At 34.1% G+C, this 16,940-nt stretch overlaps 1 protein-coding gene across 2 annotated transcripts; it reads right to left on the minus strand.

Moving 5' to 3' along the window:
- Positions 1 to 703: 703 nt before the first annotated feature.
- On the minus strand, positions 704 to 16,199 carry LOC121411246 (methyltransferase N6AMT1-like). 2 transcript variants are annotated; one of them, XM_041603860.1, is made up of 6 exons: positions 15,972 to 16,199; positions 12,958 to 13,101; positions 12,461 to 12,547; positions 6,463 to 6,637; positions 1,942 to 2,083; positions 704 to 847 (listed from the first exon to the last, which is right to left on the minus strand). In XM_041603860.1, the coding sequence occupies exons 2-6, from the start codon at positions 13,098 to 13,100 to the stop codon at positions 729 to 731; spliced, it is 666 nt and encodes a 221-aa protein (XP_041459794.1). In that variant the 5' UTR covers position 13,101; positions 15,972 to 16,199; the 3' UTR covers positions 704 to 728. The 2 variants fall into 2 exon arrangements, with proteins under 2 accessions (XP_041459794.1, XP_041459795.1); XM_041603861.1 differs by lacking the exon at positions 15,972 to 16,199 and adding an exon at positions 15,116 to 15,140.
- Positions 16,200 to 16,940: the final 741 nt, after the last annotated feature.

Here is a 16,940-nt window from a genome sequence, read left to right on the forward strand (position 1 = left end):
CTGTGTGCCTTCTGGTTCTCACGCTATGACACACCCTTTTTTGGTGTTCTCGGTCAATATGGGTCTGGTTGCCCATTTTCTAACTTCCCTTGTGCGGTATTTTTATGCAAGTGGCATCATTGGAAAGGAATAAGAGCGAGTTTGAATACATTCACCTTTTGACCTTTACTGCGACCTTGGACCTTGAACTCAACCAGGTGTGTGAAATTATTTTGGGGCGAAAATTGGCATACATATTATTCATTACCTTAGAAAAATGTTTAAAAACTAGAGATTTATTATTTCTTGTTTTGTTTCTAGCTTTTGAACATCTTCCCAAGAGTTGGGTTCCCTAATAATGAGATCAATAGATAAGGTTCAGGGTAAACCTTGCAATCATTCTGTTACTAGGAGATAAATACAGTAAGTTTTGGTGTTTTTTTTTTTTTACTCTCGAAGGCTATAAAGGGCATATGCCATGCAATACACAAGGTATCCACTGATGTTGGTGAACAATAGGAGATCTAAACGTTACTCTTGTCAAGCATGCCTGAGTTCCATCCTATCTTGTGTTCATACATGTAAGATGGAAAGTGATGACTTGTCTCAAGGCACAAGCCCTTGCATGCAAGAAGGTCTGAACTCTGTTGAGTCTATACGTGTGAGGTACACCTGACACTAACAGATAATGCCAGACTAGAGGCTTGGATTTTCTCAACTTGTGCAATTTATGTTATAAGAAACCAAACTCATCTCACTGATGAATCTCTGTAAAACTTGAGGATATAAAGATGTTCAGGACCAGCTCTTCTTGTGAGGACCACAGATGAGTCCAAGCCCATTGAAGACATCCAGGTCATCAACTCCTCTGAAATGAAAAAAAATAAAAATAAACATGAAGTAAACTGTGTCATGTGAAAAGAAAGTGTGTACATTTTTTTCCAAACAATTATTCTTGGGAGTGAGGAAATTTCCTTCTTGTATATATGTAATTAACTTTGACTTACATGTTTCATTTAAAGAATGATTAAAGTAGATAAACTTTTTATAAGATTGTGACAAATTGGAAATATGAACTGTTAGCAAGTAACATTCTAAAATTTAATTTCATTTTACCAATTGCCAGAGGAGGCATAAGGATATTTGACAATGTGTAATGTTGCCTTACACCTAATGCCATATTTCTGTGTATATTTTGTTTCCTTGTACAATTTCCTTTTACTATCATACGTAGTATACTTTTAGTGCAATATAGACCACTGAAGTTAAAATGGTGATGCTAAAGCAGAAACCACCATGTAACGCAAAAGTAGGTGACCTCATAATACATGACTAATATTTTACATTTTTAATCTAGATAATATTTTCATCTTGATAAAGCAGAAAGTCTTTACTTTCTTACAATGTCATTATTAATATTGGCACCTTTTAATTATGTATGTTTAATGTTGTAAGGCTGGATAGAGACATACTACTACAAGGAAAGAGTACTGTATAATATCTTGAGGACTGGGTTGAGCAGAAAATGGGAAGAGAGAGAGAGGGAAAAAGGGTGGATTTACCAATCTTTGTTGGATAATATTTCTGAATATCACTACTTTGTATTACAGTAATTTGAATTTACTGACAAGTTGACTTACAGTTGCTATAGTAACATTCAGATGCCAGTGACACTTGGCCAATCAAAACCAAGGATTTCACTGAAATTGTTAGCACTGAAAATTAAGACAGTGCTGACAATTTTCATGAAACACCCCCTGATCCTAAGCAAATTTTTCCTCAATAAAATCCAAAACAGAAATAATAATGCATTTTTTAAAGTGATTTACTTAATAAATGTATATCAATTATGTTGCTAAATGACTTAGAATCATACGTTATAAGACAACAAACAAACAAACAATTCAAAACCACCAGACCAAGTTCAACACAAAATCAGGGTGGTAACTCCATGAGTTATACCTGGCTTGTTCTCTCTGATGGCTACTAGATACATAACTCCTTGCTGTGAGAGTAGGTTAGGTACAAGTGGAAGGAGTCTATCTGTTACTTCACGTCCATCTGCTCCACCTGCCCACGAAGCTTCAATGCCACTGCTCTTCATCTGCAGTCAAATTTTTTTTAACAGATTAATTGAATTGATTCATGGTTTATTACACATATTTTTCTAAAAACCACACACCAAGGAAGAAAATTTCCGGTAGTAAAAACATGAAGTGGGTTCATGACACTAACATTGGAACGAAATGCTGAATTGTGATATCATTAGAATTGTACGCAACTGAAAAAATATCAATAGCGCAATTTGTGCAATTAAACATTTAGTCATGGGAGAACCAGATGTTTGGCACTCATTGCCTCATGAAATAAAAGAACGTTCTTGGCTTTATTCTTTTAAACATCAGCTAAAAAAATGATCATCATATGACTCATGAAATTTCTTAACCCTAAAAAGACTGGGGGGGGGGGCCTTTTAGGCCCCCCCCCGTACATAAATCGCGATAACTTTTTTGCGCATGAAGCGTTTGCGCCGCCATTTCATGACTTTTTTCTCTTGAGTTTTGCGCAACTTTTGATACCAAATTTGTATACCCCCATGCCGCGGTTGCGGAGTTACATAACATTTTCGTACCACATGTCACGTAAGAAATTGAAATTTGTATTTGTTTGTGTGTAAAGTGTATGGTATTTGAATGAATGTTATACACATTGTTTTCTAACTACATTTTTATTTGTTTCTTTCTATATTATGTCACTTGTGAATTCAAGTAGCAGTTCTAGGATATGAAAATAATGAAAAACATTGCATAAAAAAATAAAGAAATACATAAGAAATGCAAAATAAAGAAATACATAAGAAATTAAAATCAAAGAAAAACATAAGAAAAGTAGTGCAAAATACCAGAATCGCTTGCACAACTATATTCTTGGGTGCAGGAAACACTGAATAGACAAGTAATGTCACACTTTAGTTGATTATGCTATAATTGATATTGAATAAGTTATATATTACACAAACCCAAAATATATCTAGAATACTCAAGAATTTGCAATATGCAATATCTAATGTCCTAAAGTTTGAATTCTTTTGCAGTAAGGAGAAAACAGTTTTGGTTTAGTGGTGTTTATTTGTACCCTAGATTACTAATTTGCATAAGCATATCTAATAATTCAAGCATGAAACAACACAATTCCATGATAAACAACCTCTTCTTACAGCTGAAAACCTTGAAACAGGAATTTATGGACCGCAATAAGTACCAAAATATGAAAAATTCAATTTTTTGATAAAAATTTGCATATTCACATAATTAATTATGAATATAATTTGCATAAATTATGTGATATCTCTTATGCTTTGTTTTCACCAGCTAGTGTACATGTAACACATAACTTGTTTATCTTCCAAGATCGGCTTTGGCTCATTGCAAGAGAGTGTAATGCAATAAAACATGCCAAATGTTGTATTTCTCTACATAACGCGTGCAGAGTACTTATTTGCATATTTAGTAATTACTAATTTGCATAAGCATATCTAATAATTCAAGCACGAAATAACACCATTCCATGATAAACAACCTCTTCTTACAGCTGAAAACCTTGAAATGGGAATTTATGGACCGCAATAGGTACCAAAGTATGAAAAATTCAATTTTTTGATAAAAATTTGCATATTTGCATAATTAATTATGCATATATTAAACAAGTGGAATGCCTCTGGCCGTCTCACCTGCATCACGCGGTTCAATATAGCAGCAGTGCTCATACTACTCTAACTCGCACAAGATGTTCAGTGATACATGGTTACTCTTATTTCCACTTTTTAATGAACTAGACCAATAAACTTACAGAGATATGATGGTTATTCAACAAAAAACCCCAACATGGCCATGGTCAAGTTCATTGACCTTACATGACCTTTGACCTTGATCATGTGACCTGAAACTCGAACAGGATGTTCAGTGATACTTGATTACTCTTATGTACAAGTTTCATGAATCAGATCCATAAACTTTCAAAGTTATGATGGTAATTCAACAGATACACCCAATTCGGCCAAAGTTCATTGACCTTTGACCTTGGTCATGTGACCTGAAACGCGCACAGGATGTTCAGTGATACTTGATTACTCTAATGTCCAAGTTTAATGAACTAGACCAATAAACTTTCAAAGTTATGATGGTAATTCAACAGATACCCCGATTCGGCCAAAGTTCATTGACCCTAAATGACCTTTGACCTTGGTCATGTGACGTGAAACTCATGCAGGATGTTCAGTGATACTTGATTAACCTTATGTCCAAGTTTCATGAACTAGGTCCATATATTTTCTAAGTTATGATGACATTTCAAAAACTTAACCTCAGGTTAAGATTTCGATGTTGATTCCTCCAACATGGTCTAAGTTCATTGACCCTAAATGACCTTTGACCTTGGTCATGTGACATGAAACTCTAATAGGATGTTCAGTAATACTTGATTAACCTTATGGCCAAGTTTTATTAACTAGATCCATATACTTTCTAAGTTATGACGTCATTTCAAAAACTTAACCTCAGGTTAAGATTTGATGTTGACGCCGCCGCTGCCGCCGTCGGAAAAGCGGCGCCTATAGTCTCACTTTGCTTCGCAGGTGAGACAAAAATACAATGAATATCAGTATTTTGACTATGTTTTCTTTTAGAGGATATGACAAAGGATATGTGAGCCAAATTTGGTTGCGATCGGACGACCAACGGCCGAGATCTTAGGGGGGGGCCCCAAAAGCCCCCCCCCCAGTTTTTCTAGCCTCCAAAATAGCCCAGTCTTTTTAGGGTTAAAGTGTATTTAGATCATTTATTGTTACACTGATGCCCAGTTACTCATGGGGGGGGGGAAGGGTTAGGAACCCCGTGCATTTCAACCTCAATGTATATGCATTGCCATGATTGCACTTGGGGTCTGCCTCGTCAAGACCTTTTGCTTTGTCCTAAATTTCATTTTGCATTTATGTATATTTAATTGTTCTGTTTCTCACTATGTATTCCTCTGATATTTTATCTTGTGTTTTTATTAAATGGAATTTGAATAAATTGAATTGACATTCTGAGTAAGGGAAGGCAGGGTAAGTTGTGACACTTTTTGCATTTTGCATGTAATAATATTGTAGTATTAAGTACCTTGCCTTTCAATTTGATTCTTGGGAAATATTTTTTTCACCTATATATAATTTTCTACCCCCACACTGAAAGTCATTGTGACCTTTGAAAAAAAACAATGTCAAATGGCTCAACTTGCCCCATATGTGGGGTAAGTTGTGCCACCTTCTGGGGTAAGTTGAGCCTCAAAAACTATGTACAAAATGTATGCGGGAAGAGCCGGCAAGTCTTTTCACTTGCTAATTCTCTATAAATACTAACATCCTCTCTAAGTAAAATAACTGTCATGTGAATTTGCTCCGTTCTGCCTGCATATCAATGGTTTTAATAAGGTTTTTTTTTTAAATCATACATTACCATAAGAATTACCATGGCTCAACCTGCCCCATGTTGGCTGGCATATATTACCCCACTCCCAACTTAATGCGATATTTTCACATCAACACATTTCATATGCATCCATCATGTAAAAGACTATGACAAGAATGAGAATCCATACCTGGACTAACAATATTGTTCTCATTTCTTTATTATATTTAAAGACGTGTGTGGGTAAAAGGCACTGATCTATTTCACACCTTTTATTGATCCTTTTTTGGCTGAAATTTGTATTTTTCCTTCTAAAAAAGTACTTTTTGTTTCAATTTGAAAACAATGTGGTGGGGTTAAGGGTTATGTAATGGGTCATCAATACATGACACCACCACAATGTCTGACTCATTCACTCTTGGCCTAGGGGGTGGCTCAACTTGCCCCTATGCTCAACTTACCCTGCCTTCCCCTACTCACTGATTAAGGGATAGAAAATAATACATTAACATTGATCTTCATAAGTGAGTCCAGGATAGTTGCATGTACCCCATAGGTGTGTCAATAACAATTACAAATGAAGCTTTAAAAGAGCAAATGCCATACAAAAATCAGATAGTGTTTTGTCTTTTATTGTACGTATAAAACAAGGACTTGTGCAGGCAATTGGAAACCCTTGAAAATTTTAAGTTTTTATGCTTTCACTGTACTTACATAAAACTATGTAAGCCATATGAAGAAGGGAAATATAAGAAAAAATTCATACTTTTCTGGGACATCTGTACCTCTTTGGTAAACATGTAGAGAGAGAAAGAGGGAGAGGGGGAGAAAGAGGGGGGTGCTGGAAAAAAAAAAGAAATAGAAGGAAATAATTTGTAAAAAAACAACAGAAATAACCATGTCTCAAATTGCTGCTGGATTATCCGCGTTTTAAACAAAAGATTTCTAGATCTACAAACTGATATGACGCTTTGAAGATAATGACATAAAAGTAGCCACAGAGAAATAAGTATTGAAAAAAATAAATCGTACACACCTCACTGGAAGGAGTCACCACATAAGGAGGATTGAATATAAGAATGTCCACTGACCCTTGAAGCCTTCGTTCTAGGGGGGTCAAAAGGTCACAGTTCATGACTTCAACTTGACAGGAATTTTGTTGGGTGGTCCTTTTAGTACAGTGTGTAGCATACGGATTCCTATCTGTAGCACTGTATTAAAAAGAACATATCAAACTTTCAGGTTCCTTGCAATATCATTAGAGCAAATATGAAGAAATAAACAAATTAAAATATATGATGAACAAATTTACAAAATAATTCAATGAACTAATTGATTGGTAAACAAAGGAATAAATATATACTGGTAAAATTATAAATGAATAATAAACAATAAACAGATAAGATTATAACAATGAATAAATAAATACAAATACACAATTCTTTCATTAATTTCAATTGGATATAACGACAAATGAAAATTAATAACCAATTTGATATAAATTTGAATGAATTGAAAAATAAATTACAAAAAAAAGTCAACAACCAATAAAACACTACAATGAAGACACTACATACAGTGTCATAACGAAAAACTTCCATTTGACATCACTATACCCTGGTTTCCCTTCTCATCAATTCTCTTCTCCAAATACGACAAACCCTAACATGCCCCAAGCAAGCAATTTAAGTTTCAAGACACCTGTTTCTTGACGTCGGTCCGAAGATAACGCAAGAGCCCGGCATATACAGTCACAGCAGGGGGCCACACACGACGGGATGCATGCGCAGCGCTGAGCTCGGTTTCTGCAAAACATGCCGTCATTTTTATTCGCTTGCTTTCCTTATTTCGAGGTCGATTTTCTTCGTTCGAAATTGAAAATGGACTAGTATTGGATGTCTGAATGTAATATGCCTTTGAAAACGTGATATCGAATACAATAATTTCATTCCGAAGATCCTTCTACAGGCAGACAAGTCTTACGTAATAGCACAGCTGTTATTTATCATTTCGTCCTTGGCTCAACGCTCGTTTGGCTGGCCCGTGGTGGTGAAATTGAGACAAGGGGATTACCTGGCCAAGATGGGTTTATCGGGGTTGGAAATGTTGTTTGAGAGTTTCCAAACGAAAAACGGGTATCCGACCGCAGTTTGCAGTCCGAAGTGAGGTCGAGAATCAAACGGGAAATTTTCGCAATGGTTTTTAAGGTGGTCTGTCTTAGACAGATCACTCGTCAGAATTTATCATTTTTTATATGTTGAAGCTTAGGAGTTACTCCTTCTGAATTATTGCCTTTATTTTTCATTTAGAGAAAGGATTAGCCTAAAAAATGCCCGGGGGGCCAGTTACATTGACGAGTGGATACCATGCGCGACCAAAAAAACACGTAAAAAGGATGTCCTTTTCACGATAGGGCACGTTACGTACGTAACGTGATAAGGGTGTCAAAAACACCAAAATAATGAAAAAAGGGTATCTATTTCGCTAGGAAAATTACGTGTTTAGGGTCGAATTTGCGGGGATGATAAAACAAAATTAAAATGTTTTATAAAGGATGTCCTTTTTGCCCCAACACTAAGTGTTTAGAGTCCTATTTGCGCGAGGGGTAGACGGTTGGGTCGTACTAAACCAAATAAGGCAAAGCCGACTACCGAAGGACCCGTAACAATAAAACATTCCTGTACTTGTTTAGGGGTTCATTTCAGGGAATATTTGCCAAGAGTATCGTTTTGTTTCCAATACTTATTAAGGGTAAAGGTTTTCACACGCCAATACTTGTTAAGGGGTGCATTTTCATAATATGGAAATTACGTGTTTAGGGTGCTTTTCGAGACCCCGTGGTCGCGCATGGTATCCACTCGTGAATGGAAGTGGCCCCCCCGGGAAAAAATGGCAAATTATAAAGGCATGTCATTTTGCGTGTAGTCTCTATTTTCTAACTATCTTATATCTATCTGTTTAAATATGTCTGTCTATCTAATTATCTTTCGATCTAATATCTGAATCTCTTTAAATAATAATGTATGTTTATCCATCTATCTATCTTCTATCAATCTATCCACCTATGATTTATCTATCCACCCATCCAGCCATCCAGGTATATATCTATCCATCTATCTATCTATTTATTTTCTAACAATCTAACTATCTTATCTTTTAAAATATGTATGTGTATATGTCTATCTTTTTATCTTTCAATCTAATATCTATTGATCTATTTAAGTAATTGTTTATTTGTCACAGGTCTATCTATTATATATCTATTTATCTATTTAATATGATCCTCTATCTGTCAATCTATCTATAAATAAATAAATCTTTTTTCTTTATATCTATCTATCTATCTATTTGTCACAGGTCTATCTATTATATATCTATTTATCTATTTAATATGATCCTCTATCTGTCAATCTATCTATAAATAAATCAATCTTTTTTCTTTATATCTATCTATCTATCTATCTTATTTATCTAATGTCTATCAGTTTCAATGTCTATCTATATATCTATCTATCTATCTATTTAGTTTCTAACAATCTAACTATCTCATCTTTTAAAATATGTATGTGTATATGTCTATCTTTTTATCTTTCAATCTAATATCTATTGATATATTTAATTGTTTATTTGTCACAGGTCTATCTATTATATATCTATTTATCTATTTAATATGATCCTCTATCTGTCAATCTATCTATAAATCAATCAATCTTTTTTCTTTATATCTATCTATCTATCTATCTTATTTATCTAATGTCTATCAGTTTCAATGTCTATCTATATATCTATCTATCTATCTATTTATTTTCTAACAATCTAACTATCTTATCTTTTAAAATATGTATGTGTATATGTCTATCTTTTTATCTTTCAATCTAATATCTATTGATCTATTTAAGTAATTGTTTATTTGTCACAGGTCTATCTATTATAAATCTATTTATCTATTTAATATGATCCTCTATCTGTCAATCTATCTATAAATCAATCAATCTTTTTTCTTTATATCTATCTATCTATCTATCTATCTTATTTATCTAATGTCTATCTGTTTCAATGTCTATCTATATATCTATCTATCTATCTATCTAATATCTATCTGTTTCAATGTCCATTTATCTAATACCTATTTATCTGTTCATATATATCTGTTTCAATGTCCATCTATCTAATACCTATTTATCTGTTTCTATCTATCTATCTATCCATCAATCTATCTACATGTATTTATCTATCTGTCCGTCTATCTGTGTATGTACCTATGTATGTACCAACTGTCTCTGAATCTATGTGTATATCAAATGTAATATCATAATCACCATTATGATCATCATCATATTTCTCATCAATCATTATCATCATCTTCCTCATCATCATCATAATTTTTATCATCAATCATTATCTATCTATCTATCTGTCTGTCTGTCTGTCTATATATATATATATACACAACAAAAAAAGTAAGTCCCCCCTATAAACAAACATCAATAATTTCCGAACCAATGCGAGTTTTTGATATATTTTTACATGAACGTGTAGGTAATTTTATAAGCTAACCTCTGAGTAAATGTTGTGGACGTATCTTTCGTCATGCTTCAGTGAGCACCGTCAGAAGGCAAAAATGTCACTTTTCAAAAGTCACAAGCAAAATATCATGACTTTGATTCCATTTTATTGGAACTAATTCCACATTCTCATCATGAAAAATAGTCAGAAGGCTTGTAAAAGGTACTTTCTAAATGACGATAAACTTTTTTGGCTAAATTTTACTGTTGAATAAACTCAAGTCCAAATTTGCTATAATTGGATTTTTACACATTTCTATCAATAAAAATTAGAATATGATGACAGTTATTTTGGGGAAGATTATCTTCAACAATATTCATCGTTTCACTGTTCAATGAACATTTATCGGAAAAAAAAATGTGATTTTCAAATATCGTAGGCAAGTATTGCTTCATTTTGGTAACTGAAAATGATCTTTTCTCAACTTTTTAGTTATGTTCATGACCAATTAACATGTTTTAATGATTCAAAGGTGTCAAATTAAACATTTATGCTTGAATGAACATGTGGAATGTGATTAGTTCTTTTTTTACGTTATTGGAAAAAATCAAATTTGTAGCTATGGATATCTGTCACGAAACTCCTTGCACAGTTCATTTGATTTGATTTTTATGAAAATCCTGATGTTTAATGCATTAGTGAGCACACAATATTAAAAAATTATGCAAATGAGAAGAAAGTTTTAGGCCTTGGCCCCACTCTGTACCGTATCGAATGGTTATTTTGGTGTGCACATCTTTTGGATAGTCTTACTCTGAAGCCATATGCGAAGTTTCATGAAATAACTGTTGGCAGAAGTAACAAAAACCGTCCATGAAACAAACCCTCATTTCATATTTGTTAAAATTTTGACTTCCTCTCTCATAGACTTGTGTACATTATGGGTGCATATGTTTAAGCATACGTAACCCCTTATTCAATATGGTGGAACTTTTTTTCTAGGCTGTCTTTAGCAATGTCGTTTGGCAGTAATGTTTATCAACCTATGGGCAGAATTCTGTGCAAAAATGAAATCAATTTATTTATGGATGAGTGAGCACGCATCAAAGTGGGAAAATTGGTATTTTCAATGTCACAGACTCATTTTAAAGGGTAATAAAGTGAATATTGGGGGCAAATTTGGTTTCAAATGTGTCTTTAATTGTTGTTGTTTTTATCATCAATCATTTCTATTACCAAACACTTTCCAAACTTTAACCATTTTCATGGTTGAGCGAGCACATTCAAAAACTCAGGAATGAATACTCTTTATACTGCATAAATGTATTCTTTTCCTAAAAATTTCTCAGGATCAGTTGAATGTATGGACAGATCAGTGGTGGATCCAGAATTTTAAATGGGGGAGGGGCCTATAATCGGGGGAGCCATCAACATTTTCAAATTTTAACATGATCTAACAAATTGTAGAAAATACTACCAAAAAAACCCTATGATGATACGCCACAATACAGGGGCCGCAGAGCAGTTTTCAAAGTGGGAGGGGGGGGGGGGCTGGTCATGCCAAAAATCACAATCGTATTACATTTTTGTACTTGCTTAAGGAAAAAAGTGGGGGGCTGAAGCTCTGGTTCTGGTTATTTGTAACAAGGCTTGATTTTCAATAATTTCATAAAATGAAAAGGTTTTACAGGCTAACGTTCAAACTCACTCAACACTCAGTTTTGTTGACGATCAGCCATGCATCAAGTCTTTTGTTACCGTGCAAGAGCTTCTGTGGGAAACCGGTGAAAACATGTTTATTTAATGAAATTATGGAAATACAAGCATTATTTCGAGGGATCATAACTTTTTTACTTCTTGACCATTTTCTGTGATTTAGGTATCAGATAAAAGAGCAGATATTGAACTTTTTAATCATGTGACTTTCTTTTTGAAATTCAGATACCCCCTGCCAAATGATTTTTTGCCATCCTTTCTTCAAATTGTTTTTGCTCACTCATGCGTGAATGAGGAATAATCTTAGTAGTAACAGACAAAAGAGGAGATTATAAGCTTTACGTTGGTTGGTCATTTGTCTATTGTATTTATGATTAAGTTATGATAAATCATCGCTAAATCTCGGTTTCGGTTTTTGTCGGACATATCATATACACATATATATCTGTCTATCTTCTATTAATATATCCACCAATCATTTATCTCTCCATCCATCTATGTAATTATCTTATATCCTATATATGTATCTGTTTAAATATTATATATGTCTATCTGTCTATTTATCTTTCAATCTAATATCTGTGTAAATAATTGTGTCTGGTTATCTTCCTGGAACAGACCACCTAATTCTTCCGCATTGCAAATTAAAATCTAATTGCTGTTTTTTTTTTAATCTGCACACCTAATTGAAAACTAAACTAGAAATAATGAGATTGCAAGTATTGCTATTCCTGTGTCGGTTAAATGTCATCTCACCCCCCCCCCCACCCTAAAAACTGTTTTGTTCCAACCTACCAAATTTTGGCACTTACATGCATAATGCTGACTGGTTGACAAGTTTTGAAAGAGCAGAAATGATAATCCCTGAGCCACATCCAACTTCCACACAGATGGTTGGCCTGTCAAAAGAGACAAGGAAAACAGACTATTTGAAAACCATTTACTTAAAATATATCCAAACTACAGTAACCTGTACAATTTTTGAAACTGTATGTTAATCGTCGACATCATCATCATCCAGTGGTGGACCGTGACCCGGAGGAGACAAAGCATTGGAGGGGCACAGCATTGTTCACAAACAATACAGTGCCCCTCCAATGCGTTGTCTCCTCCGGGTCACGGTCTGCCACTGTCATCATCATCATCACCATCATCATCATATTCATATTTGACCTAATACAGATGATTCTCATGTACCACATAATATATGAAGGAGAAATACAAATCTTTTTAATTTTTAACATTATAAAACATACAAAAGAAACGTCTTTCACTTTTTTATGAAGACCTAACACACTGAGTGACTTACTGCAATTGTTTAATAAAAGCTGCTTCCTTTTGGAGACCATCTAATAAAAGAAATGTATCTTCAGCTGGCTCGTACACATGTTCAAAGTCAGCAGGCTTAAGATGAGAAAAGTCTGGAGTCTCCACTTCACACTTGGTCTCCATCCTAAAAGAAGGGGGAATTGACAGTGACTGGGGCCCCGTTGCATAAAACTTTTTACCTGAGAAAACTCTGGTAAAAACTGAAAACTAAGGTTAGTCTGATTTTTGCCATTGACTTTAACACAGGGCAAAAACTCTGGTAAAAACAACCTGAGTTTTCTCAGGTAAAGTTTTATGCAACGGGCCCAATGCTTGATTCTATAAGTACGGCATCAACTGTTTTGTTAATGAGTACAGAAATATGAAGAAACATTTTAAAGAACGTATTTTACATTTGATAAATAAATTACAAAAATTAATAAATGTGGTGTGGGTATACATTTGCTCAATCAAATCAGATATTAATGAGCTTGATGGAAAATCAATTGTGACAGCTTACTCAGAAAAGATCTTATGATACATTATCAAGAAAAAAAATCCAACAAGCATAAAACTGACAATTTCATCAAAATCGGATTAAAGTAACAAAGTTACATGACATTTCTAAGTTTCACTTAATTTCACATAACAGTTACTGGTATATGGACATCCTGGTAGGTATGCAAATGAGGGGAATGATGACGCCACAATTTCTTTTGCATTCTATTATATGAAATATGAATTCTTTGAAACAAAGTTATCGTTCTCCCTGAACATTGTGGAATTACCAGTGTTTTTAACATTTTACGGTTCAGTCAAGTTGGTCCTTATTGTCAAATATGTAAACATTTAAATATTGTATATTTCAAACAGTAAAAAAACAAAGAAATTGTGACATCATTGACTCTCTCATTTGCATGTCAATGAGTTGTGCATACATGTATAACCGTTTCGTGAAAAATAAGCAAAACTTAAAAATAGCATAACGATTTTAATGAAATTTTCAGGATTATACTTGTTTGATTTTTTCTCTATTGATTAAAATCAACATTTCTAAAGATAGAAATAATAAACATGGCTTCTGAGTTCAACATAGCTCAACATAATGAGCTTAACACCAACAAATTGTGTTCAATGCAAATTTCAATTTCCTGTAACCTCTTAGTTATTGAGGCAATCAATTAAACATGCTGATGGTCATACTGTGAACTTTAAATAATAAATTGGTAGTTGTGTTTAATCCCATCTCATTATCAGTAGTCTTTCTTTTTATACCATTTTGTGACTTTGGATTCCGAAATCAATTGATTTGAGGGGCTACAGCCTCTTTGTGGTTAAACCAATCTCTTAATTATTGACATGTGCTTAGTAAAGATTATTGAAGCTAGCCAGTGTCAAAAGTTTGTTCATTTTGACTGAGTGGAACTTGTGAAGTTCGATAAGTTTGTTTTGGAACCCAGTTTAGTAATAAGATGATGAATCATAATTAGAAACATTACACTGATAATTATTGATGACAACAATGATGAATAAACTAGAAATTTGATGTATCAAAAGGACACACATGCCAACGCTTAACGCGATCAGAAATTCATTCATTATGGTTGAACTTAATATCATGCAGAAACCAATATATGCATATATATTTAATGAACAAATTTAGAACAATTTCTTTTTTTTAATCTGTTGAATATTTCATAAGTTATCATGTGGAACCAACTCGTATATTCAATAAGCTGTGACCTTTGACCTGTGGACTCCGAATTCAAACTTAGCCTGTATTTTGGTCAATGGCAATGGCAAGACAACCAGAAATTGATGACAGCCCACATATAAAAAATAACTTGGTGCCATCCCAGAGAAAACGCATCAGAGTGCAATCAAATAACCCAAAAAAAATGTTTAATGGTGATAACTGATGTCAGTGTGGCTTGCCGTAAATGCATTTTTGATCAATGCCAGCGGTGTGCAAAGAAGATCATATCATAACCTTGTTCATTGAATGAGTGATCATGCCTATGATCTACTACTAGGACATGTATGACTGGAGGTGTCTCTTTCTGAGGTCATTCTTTGTATCACCCAAATCGGCTTTGACCTTTATGAAACAGTAACTGTTTAGTGTTAGAGCGATATCTCGTTCAGATTACATTACTTACAGCGGTCCTACACCAATAAGACTTATATTATAACCTCGTTCGTAGGATGAGTCATTGAGTGAATAAGATCATTTCATAAAATGAAACAAGTCCCTGAGGCTGATGATGTGACCAATGACTGTTGATTAGCACTTTCTATATGCTCACAGGCGTAGGTGCTGTCACCTAGGATCGCAACCGGACTTTTAAGAGGCCTTAGAGTTAGACTACGGTCCACCGTTGATGTGAACATCAACGGGACAGACGTATCCCCATACTCCGGTACGGGTGTAGGATTGGAGCTGTGATTTTCCTAATTTCTTTTTCTGTCATCTCCATCCTGCTTGCATACTAGTAGGCCTATATAGCAAATTGTTAGCAATAGCCCTGGTTTTAATTTGTGAGACACACCTACTCGACTTTAAATCCTAGTATCCTAAAAAAAAAAAAGAAAAAAAAGCATAGAAAAGAAAAAAGAAAGGAAAAAGAAATATTTGAATTTTACTTTTTTCCATTTTAAGAAAACAAACGTTAATAATATGATATGTACTATGGCGAAAATAGTCAAATTGACTGGTTGCCAAATAAAAATAAGAACCCCCCCCCCCCCCCGTACCGCGCCTCCACCACTCCAGCTCCAGTTTGGTGATATGGGATGATACAAAGCAATACATGGATATAAATACGAAGGACTGGCCTTATCCAATACTACAATTACTACTACAAATCTAAGTGAAAATATATCAAATAAAGGTTATGGCGATCAGGATTTAACTCTTGTAAAGACTACTTTCATTCTACATAAAGTTAAACATAAATTGACTATCTTAAAACAACTGGAACCACAACAACCGGACCGAAAACAGAAAACACTCACCTTTTCAGACGACTTAAAAACAACCTACGAGCTGCCTGCAATATGGAGACGCAATTACATTTCCCACCATACCTAAAATTTGACTTTGGATGCAAAGGGGATCTTGTCAGTGATGGTAAAACGGTCTAACGTTAACTAAAAAATTTGACTGTTTGAGGTAAATACACTTTCCGCTATCTTGGTACTCTTTTGTATTTTTCCTTCAGATTTGATGGTAAAATGGTCTTTGAGTTAGCCAGCCCAGGACCAAAATCCAGTTGAAACCAATTAGAGCAAAACCAATTGAAACCAGTTGGCCAACTGCATGGTTTTGGAACAACTGGTTCCAATTGAAAACCAGTTGCCAACTGGTCCAGTTAAAACCAATTGGGCAACTGGAACCAGTTGGCAATTTCAATTGGTTCCAGTTGGTTTCAATTGGTTCCAATTTCCCTATTAAAACCAGTTGAATCCAATTGGAGGCAACTGGTTTCAATTGGTTCCAGTTGAAACCAATTGGAGGCAACTGGTTTTCAACTGGAACCAGTTGAAACCAATTGGTTTCCAACTGGATCCAATTGGAACTTCCAGTTGGAATGAACTTAATTAGTTACAAATTAATTAGCATTTGCACTAACTATTGCTCATGCCAACACAGAAGCAGTGTTATTTGTCTATTAATACCAATGTAAAGGGCATTGATAAAATACAGACTTTCATATGTATATATTCATATTGGAGTTCTTCAAATATATGTATTTTCATTTGATGTAATTTGGTAACAGTTAGTGGTGTACTAATTATCTTTAAATCTGTTTTAATTATAATCTATAATATTTATGAACATGGCTTTCACTCCTAAGTATTGGAAACACTTATCCTGAAAAAGTGTGGAACTTCAAATTGAAAAAAATTAAATACATTGTAAATTATGATGAATCTCATAAAACATTAATCTGTGCACACTGGCAGAAAATATGCAAATTAACT

This window comes from Lytechinus variegatus, chromosome 3, assembly GCF_018143015.1.
Source record: "Lytechinus variegatus isolate NC3 chromosome 3, Lvar_3.0, whole genome shotgun sequence".
NCBI classification, from domain to species: domain Eukaryota; kingdom Metazoa; phylum Echinodermata; class Echinoidea; order Temnopleuroida; family Toxopneustidae; genus Lytechinus; species Lytechinus variegatus.